Here is a 20199-nt window from a genome sequence, read left to right as displayed (position 1 = left end):
GCTGTCTCGGGACCGTTACTGATATTGAGATTTGTTTCATGGCCAAATCTGAGCTACTACTTCCAAAAGTGATAAAAAAAATCATAATCACAATACTAAGATCTAAGGAACTACTACTTCATTTGATTGATTTTTGTTCTATCATAGAACTTGAAGCAATTTCACGTACATTTTTAACAAAATTCATACAAATTACAATGGCAGAAGAACATGGAACAAAGAGAAGTTTTACTTGTATGCTAGCGGTCCAGATCTTGAGACAGCAAACCTTGGAAGGGGGCTAGGACCTGAGCCGCCTGAAGTCGAGCCTTCAACATGTTTCACTTTGCGGCTGGAACTGTAATCCAAAGGGCCTGAACGACGAGCGTTCCGGTGTTTAGTTTCGATGCTCCTTGAGCTTCCGCTATCATGATCATGGATAGAGCCCTGACTATGCATCATTGATCCCTTAAAGTAACTCAAATCACTGCTTCCATACTGAGGAGTAGCATCGCCACGAGGCTGGCGTGGTGCAGGGGATGCATGAGTTAGCGACACAACGGGCGAGTAGCGTGGGGATGCACTGAGGAGCGCTAATGCCCCTGGAGAATTGGCATAGTATTGGCTATATATTGAACGTAGAATGGCATAAGGAACATAAGGCTCCAAAGAGCTTCTTGGAAGGTAAGGTGAGACCTCACATAGTTGATCAAGAAAGATAAGCTGTGCTACAAGATGAGATCTGTTGGAAAAAGAAGTTAGTACCTATCCTACATAGTATGCCGATTAACGATACCAAAAACGTTCGACATTATATATGAGCAGACGAATATGGAGAAAACTTAAGGCTTCAACTCGAGCAGGTTTTTAACATTCAAACAAACAGTTTCGAGTTGCACTCAGAATATAAACTAAGAAATTTATATGCAAAATTAGATTACCTGTTAGCTTCACTCCATGAATCTAAGATAATTCCAGCAGCAAGTTTTACAAAGAGCTGCATTGTTGACTTTATGCTTGCTTCAACCGATGTAAGACCATCGCCCTCGGAATTCAACGTTCCACCAGCATGACCATTTGGAAAAGGCTGCCTCTGCTCGTGTTCACGATCCAATCTCATGTACTCACTTCCAGCAATCACTGCAGTGATGCACCTGCAACCAGATTTAGTTGAGTATAGCAAGAGATAAAAAGAATCCAGACCGACCGCAAGGCTTAGATGGAAGGAGCAAGAGCAACGTTACAAATGAAGACGTATTCAAACAAAATTCAAGAGTGTTAGAACTCAGAAACAGTTATCGTAAGATTAACAAATATGCCATTTCACCTTGCTAGGCAATGGATATTATTGTTGAAACCTCCCGTATCGACATTGAAGGCAGTCGAATTCCAAATATTAGAAGTCATGAAGGAGGCAAATAAGTACGGTAACAAAGCCCACGAACCATCATTTGCACCCCCGACATCTTCCAAAATCGATCTTATCCACTGTGTATCATGATCAGAGATTACTGCAACACTGTTAGCCACTTCTCTCATCCTCCTAATATCCTTCCTTTCGGGTAATGCGTCAGGTATATGTTTAACGAACCCAGCTAACAACGAATAAATCAAGGGTGCACTATCTTCAAGAACAGTTCCAGCTGCTTCAGCCAAGTTCTGATCAAAAGCCAGAGCTAGACCTGCTTGAATGCAGAATCCAATTACCGTCTCCATGTCTACAATTTGCTTAATGGATGCATCTCTTTCGATTCGGTCGCCAGAATGCAGACTGCTGGCAACTGACTCTAGCGCCTCACGGTTAGACCTTAATGATGTGTCAATGCAGTTTAGAAGTGCAGCTGTATGTTCTTTTAGCATACGCTCTAACTTATCCACTCCATAGCCACCAAATATCCGAACAAAGGCTTGTAATTCTCTGGCATCTGTGACAGAGTCAGCAAAATATCCACCCACAGGCCTTGTACTCTTGAAGCATTTGTGAAGTGGAGCAAAAAGAATTCCAGCACCTGAAGTATCCTTGATTATGTTTTCAATGTACCAGTTACAGACAGCTTCAGTTGCTGATCCTGTTTGTTGCTCTGCTGGCTTCTCAAATGAATGCAAAGATGAAACTGGACCCGAGCACGCCTCCGCAAGCAAAACATCTCGTATTCCCTGGGTAAGGTCCATGCTAATGTGTTGCTCTGCAAGATGGACAATACTGATATGCCGACGAATCAGAGATTCTAAAATAGAAGGTCGTTGAAGGTCATTCTCGGTTTTTATTACAGCAAGTAACCTCCTCCTGAAGTTGCCAAGGATGCATTCTCTCATATACTGCAACAAATAGCTTATTAGCTATCGTGAAATCACATGATTCTCTCTCATGATGCACGATTCTAAAAGAACCATCAAAGTTGTCATTGTTTACGAGACAAAGGAAGCAACATTTAAAGAAAGGATAATACCAGGTAGGACATGTGCTAGAATATTAATAAAATCGTTTTGTTCTTTTTCCCATATACTAGAAAAAGTCGTCTCGTTCAATTTGCCCAATTATGCTAGAAAAGAAATGTGAGATCCCACATCAATTGGAGAGGAGAACGAGCGCCAGCGAGGATGCTAGGCCCTGAAGGGGGATGGATTGTGAGATCTCACATCGGTTGAGGAGGAGAACGAAACATTATTTATAAAGGTGTGGAAATCTCTCCCTAACAGACGCGTTTTAAAAACTTTGAAGGGAAGACCGAAAGGAAAAGCCCAAAGAGGATAATATCCGTTAGCGGTGGGCTTCGGCTATTACAAATGGTTTCCACACCCTTATAAAGAATGTTTTCGTTCTCCTCCCCAACCGATGTGGGATCTCACGATCCACCCCCTTCAGGGCTCAACGTCCTTGCTGGCACTCGCTCCCCTTCCAATAAATGTGAGATCTCACAATCCACCCTCCTTCGAGGCCTAGCATCCTTGCTGGCACTCGTTCCTCTCTCTAATCAATGTAGCATCTAAGAAAACTTGTTAATATCGTTGTCAAACTCAAAGAAAAACCTTCTCTTGTATGGCTGCTTTCTCATAAAGAGGGTATAAAGAAGCATGGAACTGATTTTAAATGCTAGTGGAGTTGTGACATTAATCCCAAATCATAAAGGACTGGAAGGATAGACAACGAAAACGAAAAAAATGTGAAAAGTAATCATATCATACCTCCCTCAGAACAAAAACGTGATTAAGAACACATATAGGCTCCATATCATTCAGAACAGAGCATAGATTGGTCAACCTTTGCATTGCAGCTTCAAGCCTGTCAGAGGAAATTTTTGAAGACCGACTTCATTTACTCGAGTTCTAACAAGTCTAGAATATTTTTTAAAGCCTCCATTCCTCGAAAATCTTAAAATGCGGGAACGAAACAAAGTTATAATAAAGAAAAACAGCTTACATTTTTATTGAACCATTATTTTCAGGATAGCTTTCATAGCCAGGTAAGGGAAAACCAGCTGCTCCTTTTGGAGATTTAGACAAAGGAATTGAAGCTCTCGCAGCATAATTTAGAAAAGAAGCTGCTTGCTCTGGTAGAAGCTGAAATTTCTTAAAAGCATTAGCCTTAAGCGTTGAATAGTGCCTCAAGTGTTGAATATTGCAATATAAAATTACCTGAATCTCTAGCGCACCAAATCCTCCTTCGGAGTCGAGGATATTAATCAATCCCTCCAAACCACCCATAATAGACTCGATGAGAGATTCTACATATAGTACGGCGTCCCTGCCAATTTTAGTGACCTGCCATGAACTTCAAATCACAAATGCTTCTTCGAAATATTTGATCGACTGTTCGATAAGGAAATGTAATAGTAGGCGGATATGAACTTGAACTACATCAAAACCCCGACATAATAATCATAACGAGGTCCATCCCATCACCACTACTAGATGTCACTAGATATCCGTCAGGAAATGAGGAATAATCCAAAAAGTCTCATTTCTCACATTCATTCTCCACTTTTAAGATATCAACACTAACCTCAAATCCAACAAATTTTTAGTTGGTTCTTCACAAGATTGTAAATCAGTGATATACATTAACTTTTACCGTATATCCTCAACAATCCTCCCCTCGAACAACGCACACTATAGAACCTCCCCTCCCCTAAGGCCTATGGAGCCCTCGAACAGCCTCCCCTTAATCGAGGCTCGACTCCTTCTCTAGAGTCCTCAAACAAAGTACACCATTTGCTCGACACTTGAGTCACTTTTGACTACACCTTTGAGGCTCACAACTTCTTTGTTCGACATTTGAGGATTCTATTGACATGACTAAGTTAAGGGTATGGCTCTGATACCAGGTTAGGAATCACGACTCTTCACAATGGTATAATATTGTCCACTTTGAGAATAAGCTCTCATGGCTTTGCTTTTGGGCTTCCCCAAAAGGCCTCATACCAATGGAGATATATTCCTTACTTACAAACCCATGATCAACTCGGGACTCATCTCCCAACAATCCTCAACAAAAAGTTGTATAAAGAGCATGAAATCTAACTCTAGTGAAGGCTGGGCTCTCTAATTAGTTGGTGAAATCTTTCCTTTAGAACATAATATTAAGCCATGTACATAATTGGCTTTCTCATTCGTCCTCCGTAATCATAAAGCTGGTTCCCACCAAGTTAAGGGACCCGACTTTGGTTTATATGCTACAAATTTGATGTTTATATCATTTGGCATTATTGTAAAAGTGAAAAACCAAGCTTATATTAAACAAAATGAAGGAATATGCAAGGGCATGTCAGAAAACCAACCCCACAAAGGGAGTCGAAACCACTTTATAACCTCTCAACCTCTAAAAAATTTACTATTCCTCTCGAGCCCGAATACCCAAAATACAGGGGAAAGCTGCCAACGACCGCTCTAATCCCACATGGAAGGATGTGTTGAAAAATTACCTCCTCTGGGACAATTGGTGAAGCACACTCGGGAAAACTACTGGCGATGCCGAGCCATGCACAGCAATGTTGAGGTCGTCCTTCAGGTCCAAACATCGTATTTCTGAAGACCTTTTGAAAAACAGAGGCATATTAATGCACATTATCAGTGCATTTACAAATTAATCATAATATTGAAAATACAACTGCAAATATATATGTAATTAGAACCATGCAGTTCTTGAAAACAAGTACTCACTGCTGTAAGGTGCTGGTGGTAGAAGTAAAGCTTTCTAAGACTTCCGTGCTTTGCTAATTGGTATTCTAGCTCGTCAACACATCTGAAATAATACAGAAAATGAAAGTCAATATATTGTGCTACAAGCGGTTGAATATTTGTTCGTCAACACATCTTTTTTTAAAAATTTTATTAATCCTTACATATACATAATATCTACATTTTCTATTGGATGCCTAAAAACGACCTGGTTTCCTTGCTAGAGGGTTTTTTGCTGTATGCCTTGGAATTTATGTTAACGTAATAATTAAAAATTAAAAAATCTATAGCGGATGGAATTCTTTGGAACTCGAGGACACAATTGTGCAACCTATAATACATATCTTGTTAAAGTAAGGCCGAGTCAATAGGTCTCTATGAACAAGGATCTTTAGAGTCTTCCATTGTTCATGATCATACAAGACCATTTTTCCATTATTCAGATTTTCAGACATAATTATTGTTGTATTCTCTTTCACCAACTTATATTCCATTGAACCTCATTAAAGAATGCATAAAATAGGATATGTTAATACTCTTAGCTTTTAAGTATACCTCCATTTTTTCAGAATGAAGATTAAATATTACCGATAAGATACTCTTAAGAAGGATACTGTCATGCAAAACTTCAACAAATCAAATATAGATTACTCAAAACATTCAATAGAATTTTGATCAATGAAACTTAATCAATGAAACACAGTTATAGGTAGATAAAGAACCTGGACCAATTATATGCAGCATTTCCTTCTGATAATAAGCCCTCTTTCCCAGTGGAAACGGTTGCCTTCTCCAAGTGTCGAATGTTAATAGAAGACCGGGACGATGTGACAATCATCAGTACTGACAGCCAATCCTTCCGAAAATCCTATAAATGGAGTCAACAACTAATTAAAATCTGCTAACACATAAGAATGATAAATATTAAACAAGGAATGTAACAATTCTTCAAAGTAAAATATAACATTTGAATCGTTATAATTATTAGCTTCTTTAAAGTTATTCTTTTCTTTACTTTTTCTTTAGAACATTCAAGGAGTGCTGCTATTGAGGCTTCGCAGACTTTATTGGAACAGGCTGAAAATGATCCTTCCGATTATGCTATTAACACAATACACTTGCCAAACAATCAACCAAAATATAAACACTCACTTCAGTTGTTTAAGCATGATCATTAACTTGAATAAGGTTTGTAATACTAAAAAAAATGAATGTCCAGAAACTGCATCTCTGTTTATGATTACTACAATATGTACAAAAAAAGTTCAGAGGGTCTTTCCAAGATTGCTTACTGAGAGATCGCATGTGAGTGTGGATATGTTTTCACCCTGTGGTTTAGGTATGCTTTCAAGGTGAGAAACAATTTGATGGAGAAGTCCCTTTAGACTGGCATCTAAGTCAAGAGCCACCATCCCAGGAGTGCCCAACAAAAACCGGATTCTACCAGCGCAGGAAGAAAGATATGATAATGCATAACCTCGAATTGCTGCACACAAACACATAAAATTTTGTAAAAAAAAATTCTATATTGGAGCACTGATACTATTGGTAGCTCTTTTTGTAACAACCCAAGCCCATCGCTAGCAGATATTGTCCGCTTTTGCCCATTACGTATCAACGTCAGCCTCACGATTTTAAAACGCGTCTGCTAGGAAGAGGTTTCCACACACACCCTTAAATGCTTTGTTCCCCTCTCCAACCGATATGGGATCTCACAATCCACCCCTTGGGGGCTGGCATCCTTACTAGCACACCGCCCGGTGCCTGACTCTGATATCATTTGTAACAGCCCAAGCCTTAAACAAAAAATGTAAGAAACATGTTTGATCGATTGTGATACAATCAATACCACGTTCAAATGTCACTCATCCCAAAAGCATAAGCGGTTTATTCATTCTTAACATTTATTTATGGACAATATGAAAATCAATCAACCACAACAGCTACATTTTGTACATGTTATGTCAGAGTAATACATTTTATTCACAATAATCTGTGACTTAAATAGTTGTTTCAGATGCATTGACCCCACCTGCAATGTACTTGCGCACTAAACAACAAAGGCGATCCATTCCATCTATCAGGAATCCAATAGTTGGGTCGCTAGGATCCTGCAAACAAAATTTAGTTGAAATCAAACACTTCCTCAACATTTTGGTAGAGGAGTTTTACAGGGTGGAAGCACTTTACTATGTCCACTGGTATAATCCTGGCGGCTTTGGATTTTGAGGATGCGATTCCCACATGTTGAAAATACCAGGTCACTTCAGATTGTGCTAAAGCCAATGCAGAATACACCATCTGTCGTAATTTTGATATTAGGGAAACATTTAAAAGGTCATGCATCAAGTAAAGGGTAGTATTATTCTTACACAAAAAGGGAGAAGAATACCTGAATATTAGGGGCCAATAAACTCGGCTGATCAGAGAAGAATATCACCATTCTTCCAATCTCTTGCTTAAGAAATATTCTCCTCTCATGATGTATGGCATCACAAGCCACTATTGCTTGTTCCTGGATCTCGCTGTAATGCACAGCAAATTTATTGCATTATAAGCTTCATGAAAGGGGGAGGGAGGGGGTAAAAGAAGAAAATACACACAAAATCAGGTCAAAACTCATCAAAGAATTTATGAAGACAAGATCAGGGAAATTTTTCAGTACGACTAAAATTTTATTTTATTTTTTAATTTTTTTTTAAGGTTTTCAGATTTGCCATCAAGAATGGACCTCTGAATAAGATTTACTTTCTTTTCGAACCTACCTGAATAAGGCTTACTATTGATCAAACAAAACACTCACCTGAAACCTATAAAACACACATGAATTGATTCCCTAATCTTAACTTCCACACATTCTAACAAAGTTTAATATGCTAGGCCTTTTACTACCTATTTCCTATCCAGAACCATCAAGCGAACCACATTATCCAAACTTGAGTCGGAGGTTTGCTTATTAATCAATACCATATACTAGGGTAATTCTTATTACAACCCTCCAATTGCTTGAACTTCTTAACATGTTAGAGCACATAATGAGCTCTGCAGAGTACAACTAATGCACGTGATCAGATATACAAAAAGCGTTTTCTTGAAAAGGAAAACTGCAGGTATTGACTGATAATGATATCCCTTCCAACCAACGTGATTCTCATGTCCTAGTAAAAAACATACAATTTAAAAAGATAAATGGATGATTACACGGTGAAACAGAAGAAAATATGAGACTTTCTTTTTACCTGATCATTTTTTCAACCTGCTTGGCAACACTATACTCCAGATCCGCTTCTTTCTGCTTTGTACGCCCAGATTTAGCCATCTTCTTTGATTCTAATACTCTTGGTAAAACATATAATTGATAATCCTCATGTAGATGTATGAACTACATGTCAATAGAAGCAGCGATGAGAACAGAAATGAATAAAAACTATTTCAAATAAGGGTTTCTGAAGGTTGTTCTATCTCACCTCATCTCGAAATAAAGAAAGAATTAAATTTTCCTTCAGTACGACCTGAAATGTCAGGATGGAGGATGAGAGAGAAGAGAACAAAATCCATAAGAAATTATGATAAATATATCCAACTAAAGTGGAAATAATTCTATAGAGAAGAAAAAAGCAAGTAAAAAAGGGGGAGGGAAGACAAGGACAGAACTATAATAAGAAGATGGTGAAAACATCTCACGCAGCTAATACCAAGAAGCCAACAAAGCACTACAATATTCGACACTCAGCAATATGTCGGACTAATCAGGAAACAGATATTTATCCACAGGTTGATAAACTCCATCAGAATGCTGGGGCTTTCCACTATTACATACAAAGCAGGGATAGGATGCCATTAAGACAAGAAATACCGACTTCTGAATCCCAGCACAAGGTTTGATCTTCATTTCATTTGCTTCCTTCTGCCAAGATCTAACAAAAGTGAAGTCCTTTTCTAGGAGAAATTATTTGAGGCCACAGTGTTCGAGAGAGAAACTGTAAAAGTACCTCAAAATTATATCTAATGGTTATTAGGGACATGCATATTTTTTAATCCACGTCCTATAAGGAAAGAACTCCTTTTGGTTTCCCATCAATGGCAACAAAAAAAATCTAAGATGAAAAATACAACCCCATCCACCATTTCCAAAGAATCCAAAACTCCAAACCTACCTCATTCTTGTGGAATTTATGTGGACTAATTGGAAGACTAACTCTTCCTTCGTTTTTCAAAGACTCCGTCACCACCCATCAACTGCTTTCTTGGCCACAAATAGGGTCAGTAACTTGTCCAGTATTGGTAAAAGTAGCTTGAGATATGAGGATATGGAAACAGAAAACTATTCGACCTTTTGACCAAGACAGAAGCAACAATCATCTGGACTCAAATTTGAAACTAATTGATGTATCGATGAAAAAGTTCTTGTTTCTTTTTTCTTAAAAAAAATTGATACCTACCTAGGGACTTCCAGAATATTAGCTTTCTCTGAAATAAGAGTATTAGTCTCATTATATTTCTGTTAACAGTACCTTTATGAAATGAGTCCCCCATGCATCTCCATGACCACGAAACCTTCTTTTTCCTTTTTCTTTTTTTTTTTTTTTTTTTTTTTTTTTAAAAAGTATTAAATAATTTACTGTATACAAGTTTTTGCCCACTGATAACAACAGAGGGTCCAAGCCACTAAAAGGAGGATTTTATATAATAGTACCTAAAATTGTAAAGTTTGATCCAGTAAATTTACTCGAATATAAGTAAATGGAGATGACATCACATTAGTACCTACATGATGCATGAACCAAAAATATCAACTAGGATAGGTAGGAGTGGAACATGAAGATACTTTTAGTTCACAAGGAAAATTTCAGCTAGAAGGAAAGGACTCATAATATAGAGGCAAGTACCAGAGCAATGTCAATGCTGGTTACACGAAGCAGCTCATCAGGGCAAACAAGATACCCAAACAATACCCACTCCCGATAAGAGGTGACATTTGCAAGATCTTGTGCTCTCTGCACATGAAGTGGTGGAACAAATTAGAAGAGTAAGCAATAAACAAAACAATACTTCAAAATTTTCCTAATTAACAGTAGTATGATATAGAAAGATCCTCCAAAGAGAGGTTTACCATTGGATGAGCGGAGTTTGTGAGTATGTCTGGATATCGAGGGTGATATGGACTTAAAAATCCTTCATTTCTAAGTTTTCTTGTATCCGTTGACAGAAAAATAATAGGACCCACTGCCTCTAAGACCTAAAATGGCCAAGTAAAGATTGCATTAACAACTCTTCACAAGTTACAAACTTTACATTCTATACAGAAATGAACAGAGAAGAATAAAGCATCAAAACCAGTCATACTAATTCAACGAATCAAATTATGGTTCCATAGATGCAAGAAATAAGTTCAGTAAAACTAAATCATGACATTTATTTGGATACATTTAGCTATAAGCCATTTAGTGCAATCTCCTCAAAATTATAGAAGAAAAGCGGAGAAAAACTTGTTCCAGTCTAGAAAATCAAAAAGGGTTATAGTAAATGAACAAAATAACTATTTCAGATAAATGTCATATTTGTTTTCTATATTCCTTTTCCTTGTTATTCTGTACATTTAGACTACTAATAAAGCTTGGCTGCAAGAATTTATAACACCATTTCCAGGGACCATCTTACAGCTTTTTCAAATCTTCTAGGGTTAAACTAGATATTTTTGAGGACCAAAGGTAACTATTTCTCATACCTCATTGACTAAGAAAATGTATCTTTCCTTTCTTTAGTTTGCTTGGTATGATGTCTACTATATGTTTGACCAGTATCATCTTTCTCAGCATTTTATATATAGAATTTTGGGTAAGTTACAAGCTTGGTTTCACAACTTTGATGATCGTATTTAATAAGACCCTAAATTTTAAAAACTGTTTAATATCAACCAAAACTTTTAACTATTAGGTTAACCTAGTGATCAATAATGGCCAAGTAAATACTAAAGGAATGGCTTAGAGATAATGGATTGAAGTCATGGTGATCACTTCTAGAATTTAATACCCTATGAATTCTCTTCACAACCAAATATATTAGGGCAAGTAGTTGCCCCATAAGATTAGTCAAGGTATCTTCAAGTTACCCCAGACACCCACGAAGATTGGTAAGAAAGGTCCCTAAATTTTTAATATTGTGTCTAATAGGTCCCTAAGCTTTAAGAACTACATAATGAATCCTTTTAACTTTGAATTATGTGTCTAAAAGCCCCTAAACTTTAATAAGTTTCTCATAAATCATGAATTTGTTAGACACAAAATAAAAAATTTAGAGACCTATTAAAAACATAACTAAACATTCTGCCTATTAGACATGACAATAAAAGATTAGGAACTTAATAAACAACAAATCCCGGACCCATTATACACAATTGTTAAATAGACCAAACTTAAAATTATAATTTAACCTATAACTTTTGTTTCTCATTATGCCCAAAAAAGAAGGGCCATTTTGTAAATTGCTTTCATTAAGATAAAAGTGACGTTAACCTCTCCAATACGTGGGCTGACAAAATTTAGATCTTCTTGTAGTCCTTTCAACGGTGGATCATATGAGTCAATGAATTGAACCAGCCTGTAACTCATAAAAAAGAAACATAAAATGAATAATTTGTTAGTCTAAGTTGAAGATTTTCTTTGAAACTATGAGTTAGAGATCATGATGAAAATAAGTCTAGTATCACCAATCATTATTTTGGCTAAGAAAATGGCTAACAGTAAGAAGGAGCGCCTAACTGACTGGATACTGAAAATACGGTGAATCCAAAATAACCCTTCAGCTAAACGTCATGGTAATCCTCAAACTTGTAAATAAATGTAATTTTGTTTTTCATCCAAAAGTGCCAAAATAATGCAGTTAAATATAGAATATAATTTTTTATCTCTCTGAAAATACAAACAGTGACAGGCTGAGGTAGAACTTAAGAAATAACTACACTTCATACCGATGGTAAAAATCACAGTCTCGGTCATTTCTTGTCATGGCGTGCAAGAGGTTATAAATCTGAAGCATCATTTTTCTTGGCAACTGTCATGAAACCATTATCAGCAAAATAAAAAATTAACATGTCAACAAAAATGGGGGTGTTGCCAACATGTATAGTTGATAAGCTCTTAGATTAATGAAATTGAAACACAAGGGGAAAATACCAAAAACAACAAATTTTTTAGTTGACTTGCCTTATGAGCAAACAAGTTAACACGGACGAACGAACAAAAGAGATCCATAAAAGCATGCAGAATGACTGAGTTTTGATGGGGCTGCAAAATACTGTCACAAGTTATTAGAGATAATATACAGAATCATTGTCACTGTTATTTTAATAATAAGTACACCAGGAAAGTAAGATCATAAAGTGACAACACTGCAAGTACCATGCTTTATTTATTCATTCAGAGATATCAAGCTTTAGCAGCTACAAGAAAGCTTTACAATTAATTATATAGGAAAAATATGCTCGAGTCAATTGTTTGTTGGTGAATGCTTCTTTTCTTAACAAGTTAGAGAAAGCTCTCCAAGGTTTACAAAATCCGATCTCAAATCTTAAAAGAACATGTGACCTCTGTACACCTAACTTTATCTTCCAGCTATTTCTTTTTGTTATAGTATTGGTATAACTAAATTTACCATAACCCACAGCTTAAACTTTTAGGTTGATTGGTAACTTTACGTAGTATCAGAGCAGAAGGTAATGTAATTGAACCCCTATAATGTCATTTCCTATCCAATTAATATTGATTTACATTTGTTGGGCCTTCTATAAATTTGCAAGAGCAGAAGGTAATGTGATTGAACCCCTATAATGTCATTTCCTATCCAATTAATATTGATTTACATTTGTAGGGCCTTCTATAAATTTGCAAGCCCACAAGTGAAGGGGAGTGTTAAAAGTATTGATATAATTAAATTTACAATAAACCACTCGTTTAAGTTTTTGGATTGACTGGTAGTTTAATATTTTTAATTTACACTCCCCATCACATGGCGAGGACCATGTTCAACCACAAAATCACATTGTCTCAAGCTTTGTAGTTCATTAAGAAATGCAGTAGACTTAAAAGATAACTTTTTTATAGGGGTAAGACGGATGCTGAAGATGTGTTGGACAAGGATAGGCTTAGTGACTCCATTTTGGCAACTTATGAATCGGGGAAAATGCTTCTTCATTGTCTAGGCCAACTTACATGTATGCACCCAACTAATCTCCCTTATACAACTACCACACCCTATAACATTTATTTGTTAGGAAATCACAATATAGTATCCTGCGTAGGTCCACCATGGGGCTTAAACTCATTTCTCTGAAGTCCCTCTTTCATTTTTACTTGCCCCAATGAGCACTAGGCCACCCATGGTAGTGAATAACTAGAATTTTAGTAACTGCCACTTCTTTTAATTGACACTAGCAGCAATAGTTTTGAATTTGATTGTTCTCTATCCTTCATAGAGAGCGTTACCTCTAGTCAATTGTATGTGTCTGTCTATACTTCTTTTGTTTTTAAGGAAATAACTCTATATATACTTAGATTCGATACAAATACAAATGAAAAGATTAGAACGAAAGTTTGAGAATATGGGTTCTGGTTGAACTCCCTACGGCTTCACCCAAAGGATTAAAGCTGTCAGACATTCGTGTTTCTTTTCGATAAATGATCGTACCAAAGCTATCCTCAGCTAGCCTCAAAATTTGAATGAGGAAATTAACGAAGTTCAAGGTCAATCAATTGGAAAGAACTACTCTTCATATCATTTTTCAATTTTATTTTAGACACAAAGTTTAAATGAGTCCTATTCCCTTTTAATTTAAAACCATATCTTTGCAATATCCCACTTCAGAGGCTAATGGTTGGCTTGGTAACATGTTGATCCTTACAATCATAAGATTGAGTAGAAGTTGAAAGGGAGGAACAAAAATATATTTGGCAATAGTTATGGATAAAAGGAATGATGAGGATGGCTTGGAGAATGTGTCAGTATTCTTAAGATCTTGAAAAACCTTGGGAGAATGTGTCAGTATTCTTAAGATCTTGAAAAAACTTAGGGCAATGGGGTCAACTTGGAGAATACAATGCTGAACATAACTCTTTTATGGAAAACACTCGCACTTTTTATTAAGATCAATCGAGAGATTACAAGACATTTTGTAGAATACTACTGCATTGTATTCCTTGGGATGAAAACCTGGGTGAACGGGTATTTATAGTAGAGGCTAGACAATTTATTCCTAAAATTTCTCAACCTTCTTCCTAAAAATATTTAGATATTTTTTTTCCTAAAATACCTAAATCATTTTTCTAAAATATCGAGGTATCTTTATTCCTAAAATACCTAAATCATTTTTCTAAAATATCGAGGTATCTTTATTCCTAAAATACCTAAATCATTTTCCTAAAATAAATATAAACTGTGCTCATACAATTATTGGGCTTGACCCTATGGGCCAGTGATGATATTTAAACATACAAGTATACGGTGCCAACATGGATATGGATGAAATAACAGCCAAAGCCATTGACAATGGTTACAACATGGGACCCACTCTATACTTGAAAGTTCACCAATATATTTTGTTGGCCAAATTACAAAACATACTCCTAAACTTTATCATTTGTTTAAAAAAATATCTCGCATTCTTTCAAAAATTGTAATATTATCCTTGATCTTTCATAAACATTGTTTATTCAAAATTACCGTGGGAGTAGAAATCCAATAACTCAAGGATATAAAAAAAAATGTCAAAATTTGATAGAACGTTCGATGAGAATTGGGATCTAGAGCAGGTGTGGTGGTGACTTGGAACAATGTGGCGATGTCCGACTCCTAATTTCCATTTCAGGCCACTGCTTCCAAGTCCCAATTCTCGTCCAACATTCTAACAAATTTCAACTCCAATGGTACTTTTGAAAGTCAAGAGTAATATTACAAATTTAGTAAAAACAAAGATATTATTGAAACTAAAGGTAAAGTTCACGGTTTTTTTTCATAATTTAGTCCCTTTTGTATATTTCTAAGATGCCTATAAAGGTGCCTAAGATTCCAGAACAAGTGACGAGGAACTTTCTTGGGCAGGGCATAGTGGGAGACTCATAAATCCATCTCCTAATTTGGCCGGTGATGATCTAGAAAAAGCATTATTCAATTACCAAGGGAAAGATAAGGATTGGGTCCCAGATTTTTTTTTTCTTTTTCTTCCTTTCCCCCTGTGAAACTATAAAAGAGACTTCTACTACATGGCGTATGTTGGTTTCAAGGTCTTTTTAATACAAAAGTAAAACATGTTGCAAACAAAACTTTGTATAGATATCATTCTGGCTGGCTGACATCTTCTACATATTAACATGACTATTGCTAAAACTCACCAATAAAGTTATGACCGTACTACTGATGTCCAGTATAAGTCGCAGAGCCTGTTCTCGAAATGCCATCAAATCAAGTAGCAGCTGTTAAAGAAAAAGGTAACTGTTACAATTTATAGTATATGCTTGAAATCTAATAGAGGAAAAAAAAAAAGTAAACATTTGAAACAGCACGGCAACCAACTTGCAAACTCTATTTTAGATTGTGGTTACTTGTGCGAAGTCACGAATGTTGAGAGTATAAAGAGCTAAACAAGCACAGCTGCCAGTATATTAATTTGAACGTGCAAATAATCGATGAAAGCTAGTTAAAGATCTACCAAGTCCTACCTGAACCCACGGTTCCAGACTTTGAATATGAAGTTCTGCACTATCATTGATAGCATCCAGAGCAATTTTATCAACCTGAGCCAATATTTTCCAACAGCATCTTAAGTTAATTAGTACTGTACATATAAAAAGGACTGATACGAAACATATGTGCCCGACAAATACAAATGAAATCTTACACGCTCAAGTTGTAATTTGCTAAAATGTTCGGGGAATTTTTTCGAGAGCAATATGCAAATCCGTGGATGGTTAGGGAAAACTCCTGATTTCCAAAATGCTTCAGAAAATACATGAGAAATTGGATCAGGATAGTCTAAGATTTGGTTCAGCCTATACATTTTAGCCATAAGACCATCTGCAACTTCAATAAGCTGGTACACCCACTGAACATTCAAACCCTTAAGGGACCCAACTGAAATAGGGTTCTGGCCATCATGGGCAGTATTTCTAGTGCTCCGAGCTGCAACCGGAGAAGCCATATCCGGCCCTAAGTACTCGGTCCATCTCGATTGGTCATCCTCCCTTGTTCTATTATTGGTGGGTGATAGAGATGGATCCTGAACTGAATAGCGTTGTCTCGATTTCGCCATTGATTAATAACGCCAATGCTAGAAAATCTGCAATTTCAGCAATATAAAGTATAACTAGAAATAAATCATGGAAGGAGAAAAGAGATTAATTCCACAGCACTAATTGCATAGCATCTAATTGCTTTGTGTTCATTATTCCAGCTCCACGGGTCAACAGTGAGTGACAAGACTTCATCCAGGGGAAGGAAGCTACCAACACATCAAAAACTAAACGACATGTAGCAAATTCAACCTAAGCAGCTAAAACAGCCCGACCAAATTCCATGTTCTTACACAAAATCCTTCCTCTCTTCAAAATTCTGTAAAAACAAAGCTTTGTTTCGCGCACTGCCTCCAATAATTTCATCTCAATGTTGAATTCCATGAAAACAGTTTAAAAGGCTACAAGAACCTCCCTCCCACCAGTGCTCAAGTCGAATTAAATTGCGAAAAACAACCACATTTCTCTCCCAATTTTAAGACGCATTACGCAACCAAACCAGACAACACAACAGCAAAACAGAGCGGAACATACCTCGATAATCTCCGAGTAGCTCAAGTAAGCATAAAACTGAGCTCAGATCCAGTTCAGTACTTGATGGAAGAAAAAAAAAAAAAGAGAAAAATTACAGTGAAATGAAGCTGGAGATGACGAAGAGTTGAAGAATCCGTTCCTTTTCCCTTCCCCTTTTCAAGTCAATCTCATGGTCGCCTGTTTCTCCGGGAATTTGTATCGAGCTAAAGATGTAAATCTCCACAGTGCTCTCAACTCCACCATCTCCAGTTCTTCACCCTTCAATTTTAGAAATCTTTGTTTATACTCTCTACTCTGAAAATTGTTTTTTTCTTTTTTAATTTTTTTTTTTCTCTTTTTTATTTTATGGGGAAAATATAAGTGATGTGAATATCGGACATACGTATGAACTGCGTAATAAATATAGTCTAATAAAAATATAATATAATATTTTCTACTTTATATTTATATATATATATATATATATATATTTTTTTTTTTTTATTGAGTAAAGATTTAAAATATTAAATAAATATATAATAAGTTAGTTTTGTGTTTTAATTTTAATACATATAAAAATTAAGGTTGTGCGAGGATGGGAGCGAAGACGAGGACAAAAGTGTAATTTCGTCAAACGGGGAGAAATTTCTCTCCACTCCTTCACTTGTTCTCTGTTATAATTAAGTTTTACTACCATATTTATAACAGATTAAATGGACATCTCTAATATTAATTATTTAATTATTGGTAAATTATATGCATATAGAAGTTTGTGTAGTAACGTGACGTTACATGATAAATTAATATAACATCGTGATATATTAGAGTAAAACACGAGTCGAGAATCCAATAGAGTTATAATGGAGTAAACTAAGTGGTATTAAAATAGGTATACATTTTGAAAATATTGTAATTAAAATACCATAACTTATTATACGATAATTTTTATTCTATATAAAAAAAAAATTAATTACGAAATATTTATATTTCATATCAGACAAATAATTTTAATTTTTTTAATATTTAGAGGGACAATAAATTATTTAAAATAATAGTTGGTATCGTATCTACTTAAATTGTCGTTATTTTTCGAATTTCAAATTATAAAAAATTTAAAAGTTAAATGATATATATTTTATTATTATTTATATGTGAGTATATGAACAGCTAATTATGTCCCCTAAAAGCACTTTTAATTAATAAAATTATAAAAAATGTTTGGTATTTTTTTTAATGTATGGATAATGTCATTATTAATGTCTGTCACACCTTATCTTTATTGTATTCTCTACGTCAAACAGACCTTAATAATTAATAATTTAAAATTTTACGAAAAAATCACATAAAATATATCAATATATGTTTAATTATGACTAGTTATAAAGTTATAAATTTATCGAGATATAACATTTTTTTTAATTATTTTTGAATATTTTTTAGTTAGGTTTACAACATTTTATTATTAATTTAAAGCAAGACTCCAAAATTTACATTATTTTTAAAATTAAATTTATATGATTTATTAATTAGTTTAGGAATAATTAAAATAAAGAATTATTTTCACTTTTTATTAAATTTAATTTAGAAATTTTTGAAAACTTTAAAAATATAACACATGTAAGGAATTATGAATTAAAAAAAATATTCACGTAGCATTAATGAATATTAATTATATTTTTATAAATAGGTTGAATAAATATTTGGTTAAACTTTAAAATTATCTAATTAAAAATTTTAATTTGGCAAGCAATAAACTTTAATATATTTAAAAATTTTAATTTTTATATAATAAATTTTTAAATTTTTAAAAAAATTAAATAAACTTGAAATATAAAACACTTAAACATATAATTTAATCCAAAAAAAATGCTCAATTAAAATTACATGATTTTAAGAGAGGAGAACACGGTTACTATGGTGCATTCGCATGCAGAAAATAAAAACCCTTCGAAGTTTTTTTATTTTCTTATTTTTTCATTAATTTAATTTTTTTAATTCACCGTTTCAAGAGTTGGTGGAACACACGTCCTTGAACGACTTGCACCAAAATTTTGTTTATCATTTATTTATTTATTTTATTATTTTATTAAAAATAATTTTACAGTTGACTTTTTATTTCTCTCATTATAAATATAATCATTGATTTAATTCTTCAATTAATAGAATTTTGTAATTATTTAACTATTTTTTAAATTGAAAATCTAAATTAAAAGTTAAACAAAAAAATATATAATTTTAACTTTGTTCAAGTAATTAATATAAATTACAATCATAATTACAGTTTGTTTTGATAATTGAAAATTTTATATATTTTTATTTCATGAGATAATTACACTCTCTAGCACACGCGTAATGAGCTAGTGGCGATACGTAACGAGCCAAAGCAAATAATATCTTCTAGCGGTGGATTTGAGTTGTTACAAATGGTATTAGAGCTAGACACTGGGCAGTGTTCGTCGAAGACACTTGTGAAATCCCACATCGGTTGAGGAGGAGAACGAAACATTTTCTATAAGAGTGTGGAAACTTTCCCTAGTAAACGTGTTTTAAAAACCTTGAGGGTAAGCTCGAAAAGGAAAACCGAAAGAGAACAATATCTCCTAGCGGTGGGCTTGGGTCGTTACAATGCTGGAACCCCAAGAAAATGAATTGTGAGATTTCATCAGTTGGACAGGGGAATAAAATATTTCTTATAAAGATGTGAAAGTCTGACACTCATTAATTTAATTATACCTTTAAACTCAAAAATTTTATTTTTAAAATTTTGAAAATAGTTTCAAAAAAATATTCTAATATTATTTATTTATATAGAATTATTATTGCAAAAATTATTTTTCACTTTTAAGGGTAATTTTCTTTTAATTTCTCGCAAAATTTAAAGTTACGAGCATGTTAAACATTCTTATAATTTATAGAACTAATAAGCACGGAACTAAAGTTGTAAAGGGTAAACTTGTAATTTAAAATACAATTAACGTTGTTCTTTGTTAAAGAAATATATCAAATAGTTATCTTCAATCTCGAGTATAATTCAACTGATTTAGTTGTTCAGACTTATATCATTGACTAAATAGCTCAGTCTAAACTCGGGAAAAAAAACGTTTTGTCTCGCTCGCTTTATTTTTGGTTACTTAAAATTGAATGAAATGGTGAGTTGGAAGTGGAAGACATACTTAGCTTGGACATTAAGCTACCATGATGGTTACCTCTCACTATAATGGCGATGATAATTTGCAAAAGATTTCAT

At 34.6% G+C, this 20199-nt stretch overlaps 1 protein-coding gene across 1 annotated transcript; it reads right to left on the bottom strand.

Moving 5' to 3' along the window:
- Window positions 1–98: 98 nt before the first annotated feature.
- LOC111782621 (protein NAP1) lies at window positions 99–17277 on the bottom strand. The gene is made up of 24 exons (XM_023663406.1): window positions 16974–17277; window positions 16049–16486; window positions 15870–15944; window positions 15543–15623; window positions 12363–12443; window positions 12128–12210; window positions 11673–11757; window positions 10271–10396; window positions 10047–10154; window positions 8625–8669; window positions 8397–8539; window positions 7550–7682; window positions 7348–7458; window positions 7190–7268; window positions 6450–6643; window positions 5880–6025; window positions 5140–5221; window positions 4902–5012; window positions 3616–3741; window positions 3401–3540; window positions 3166–3262; window positions 1307–2298; window positions 921–1133; window positions 99–721 (listed from the first exon to the last, which is right to left on the bottom strand). Exons 2-24 carry the CDS (start codon window positions 16457–16459, stop codon window positions 229–231), a joined length of 4155 nt encoding a protein of 1384 aa, XP_023519174.1. The 5' UTR covers window positions 16460–16486; window positions 16974–17277; the 3' UTR covers window positions 99–228.
- Between the last annotated feature and the right edge of the window lie 2922 nt (window positions 17278–20199).

This window comes from Cucurbita pepo, chromosome LG20, assembly GCF_002806865.2.
Source record: "Cucurbita pepo subsp. pepo cultivar mu-cu-16 chromosome LG20, ASM280686v2, whole genome shotgun sequence".
NCBI classification, from domain to species: Eukaryota; Viridiplantae; Streptophyta; class Magnoliopsida; order Cucurbitales; family Cucurbitaceae; genus Cucurbita; species Cucurbita pepo.
This window is presented reverse-complemented; position numbering and strand designations above follow the sequence as displayed.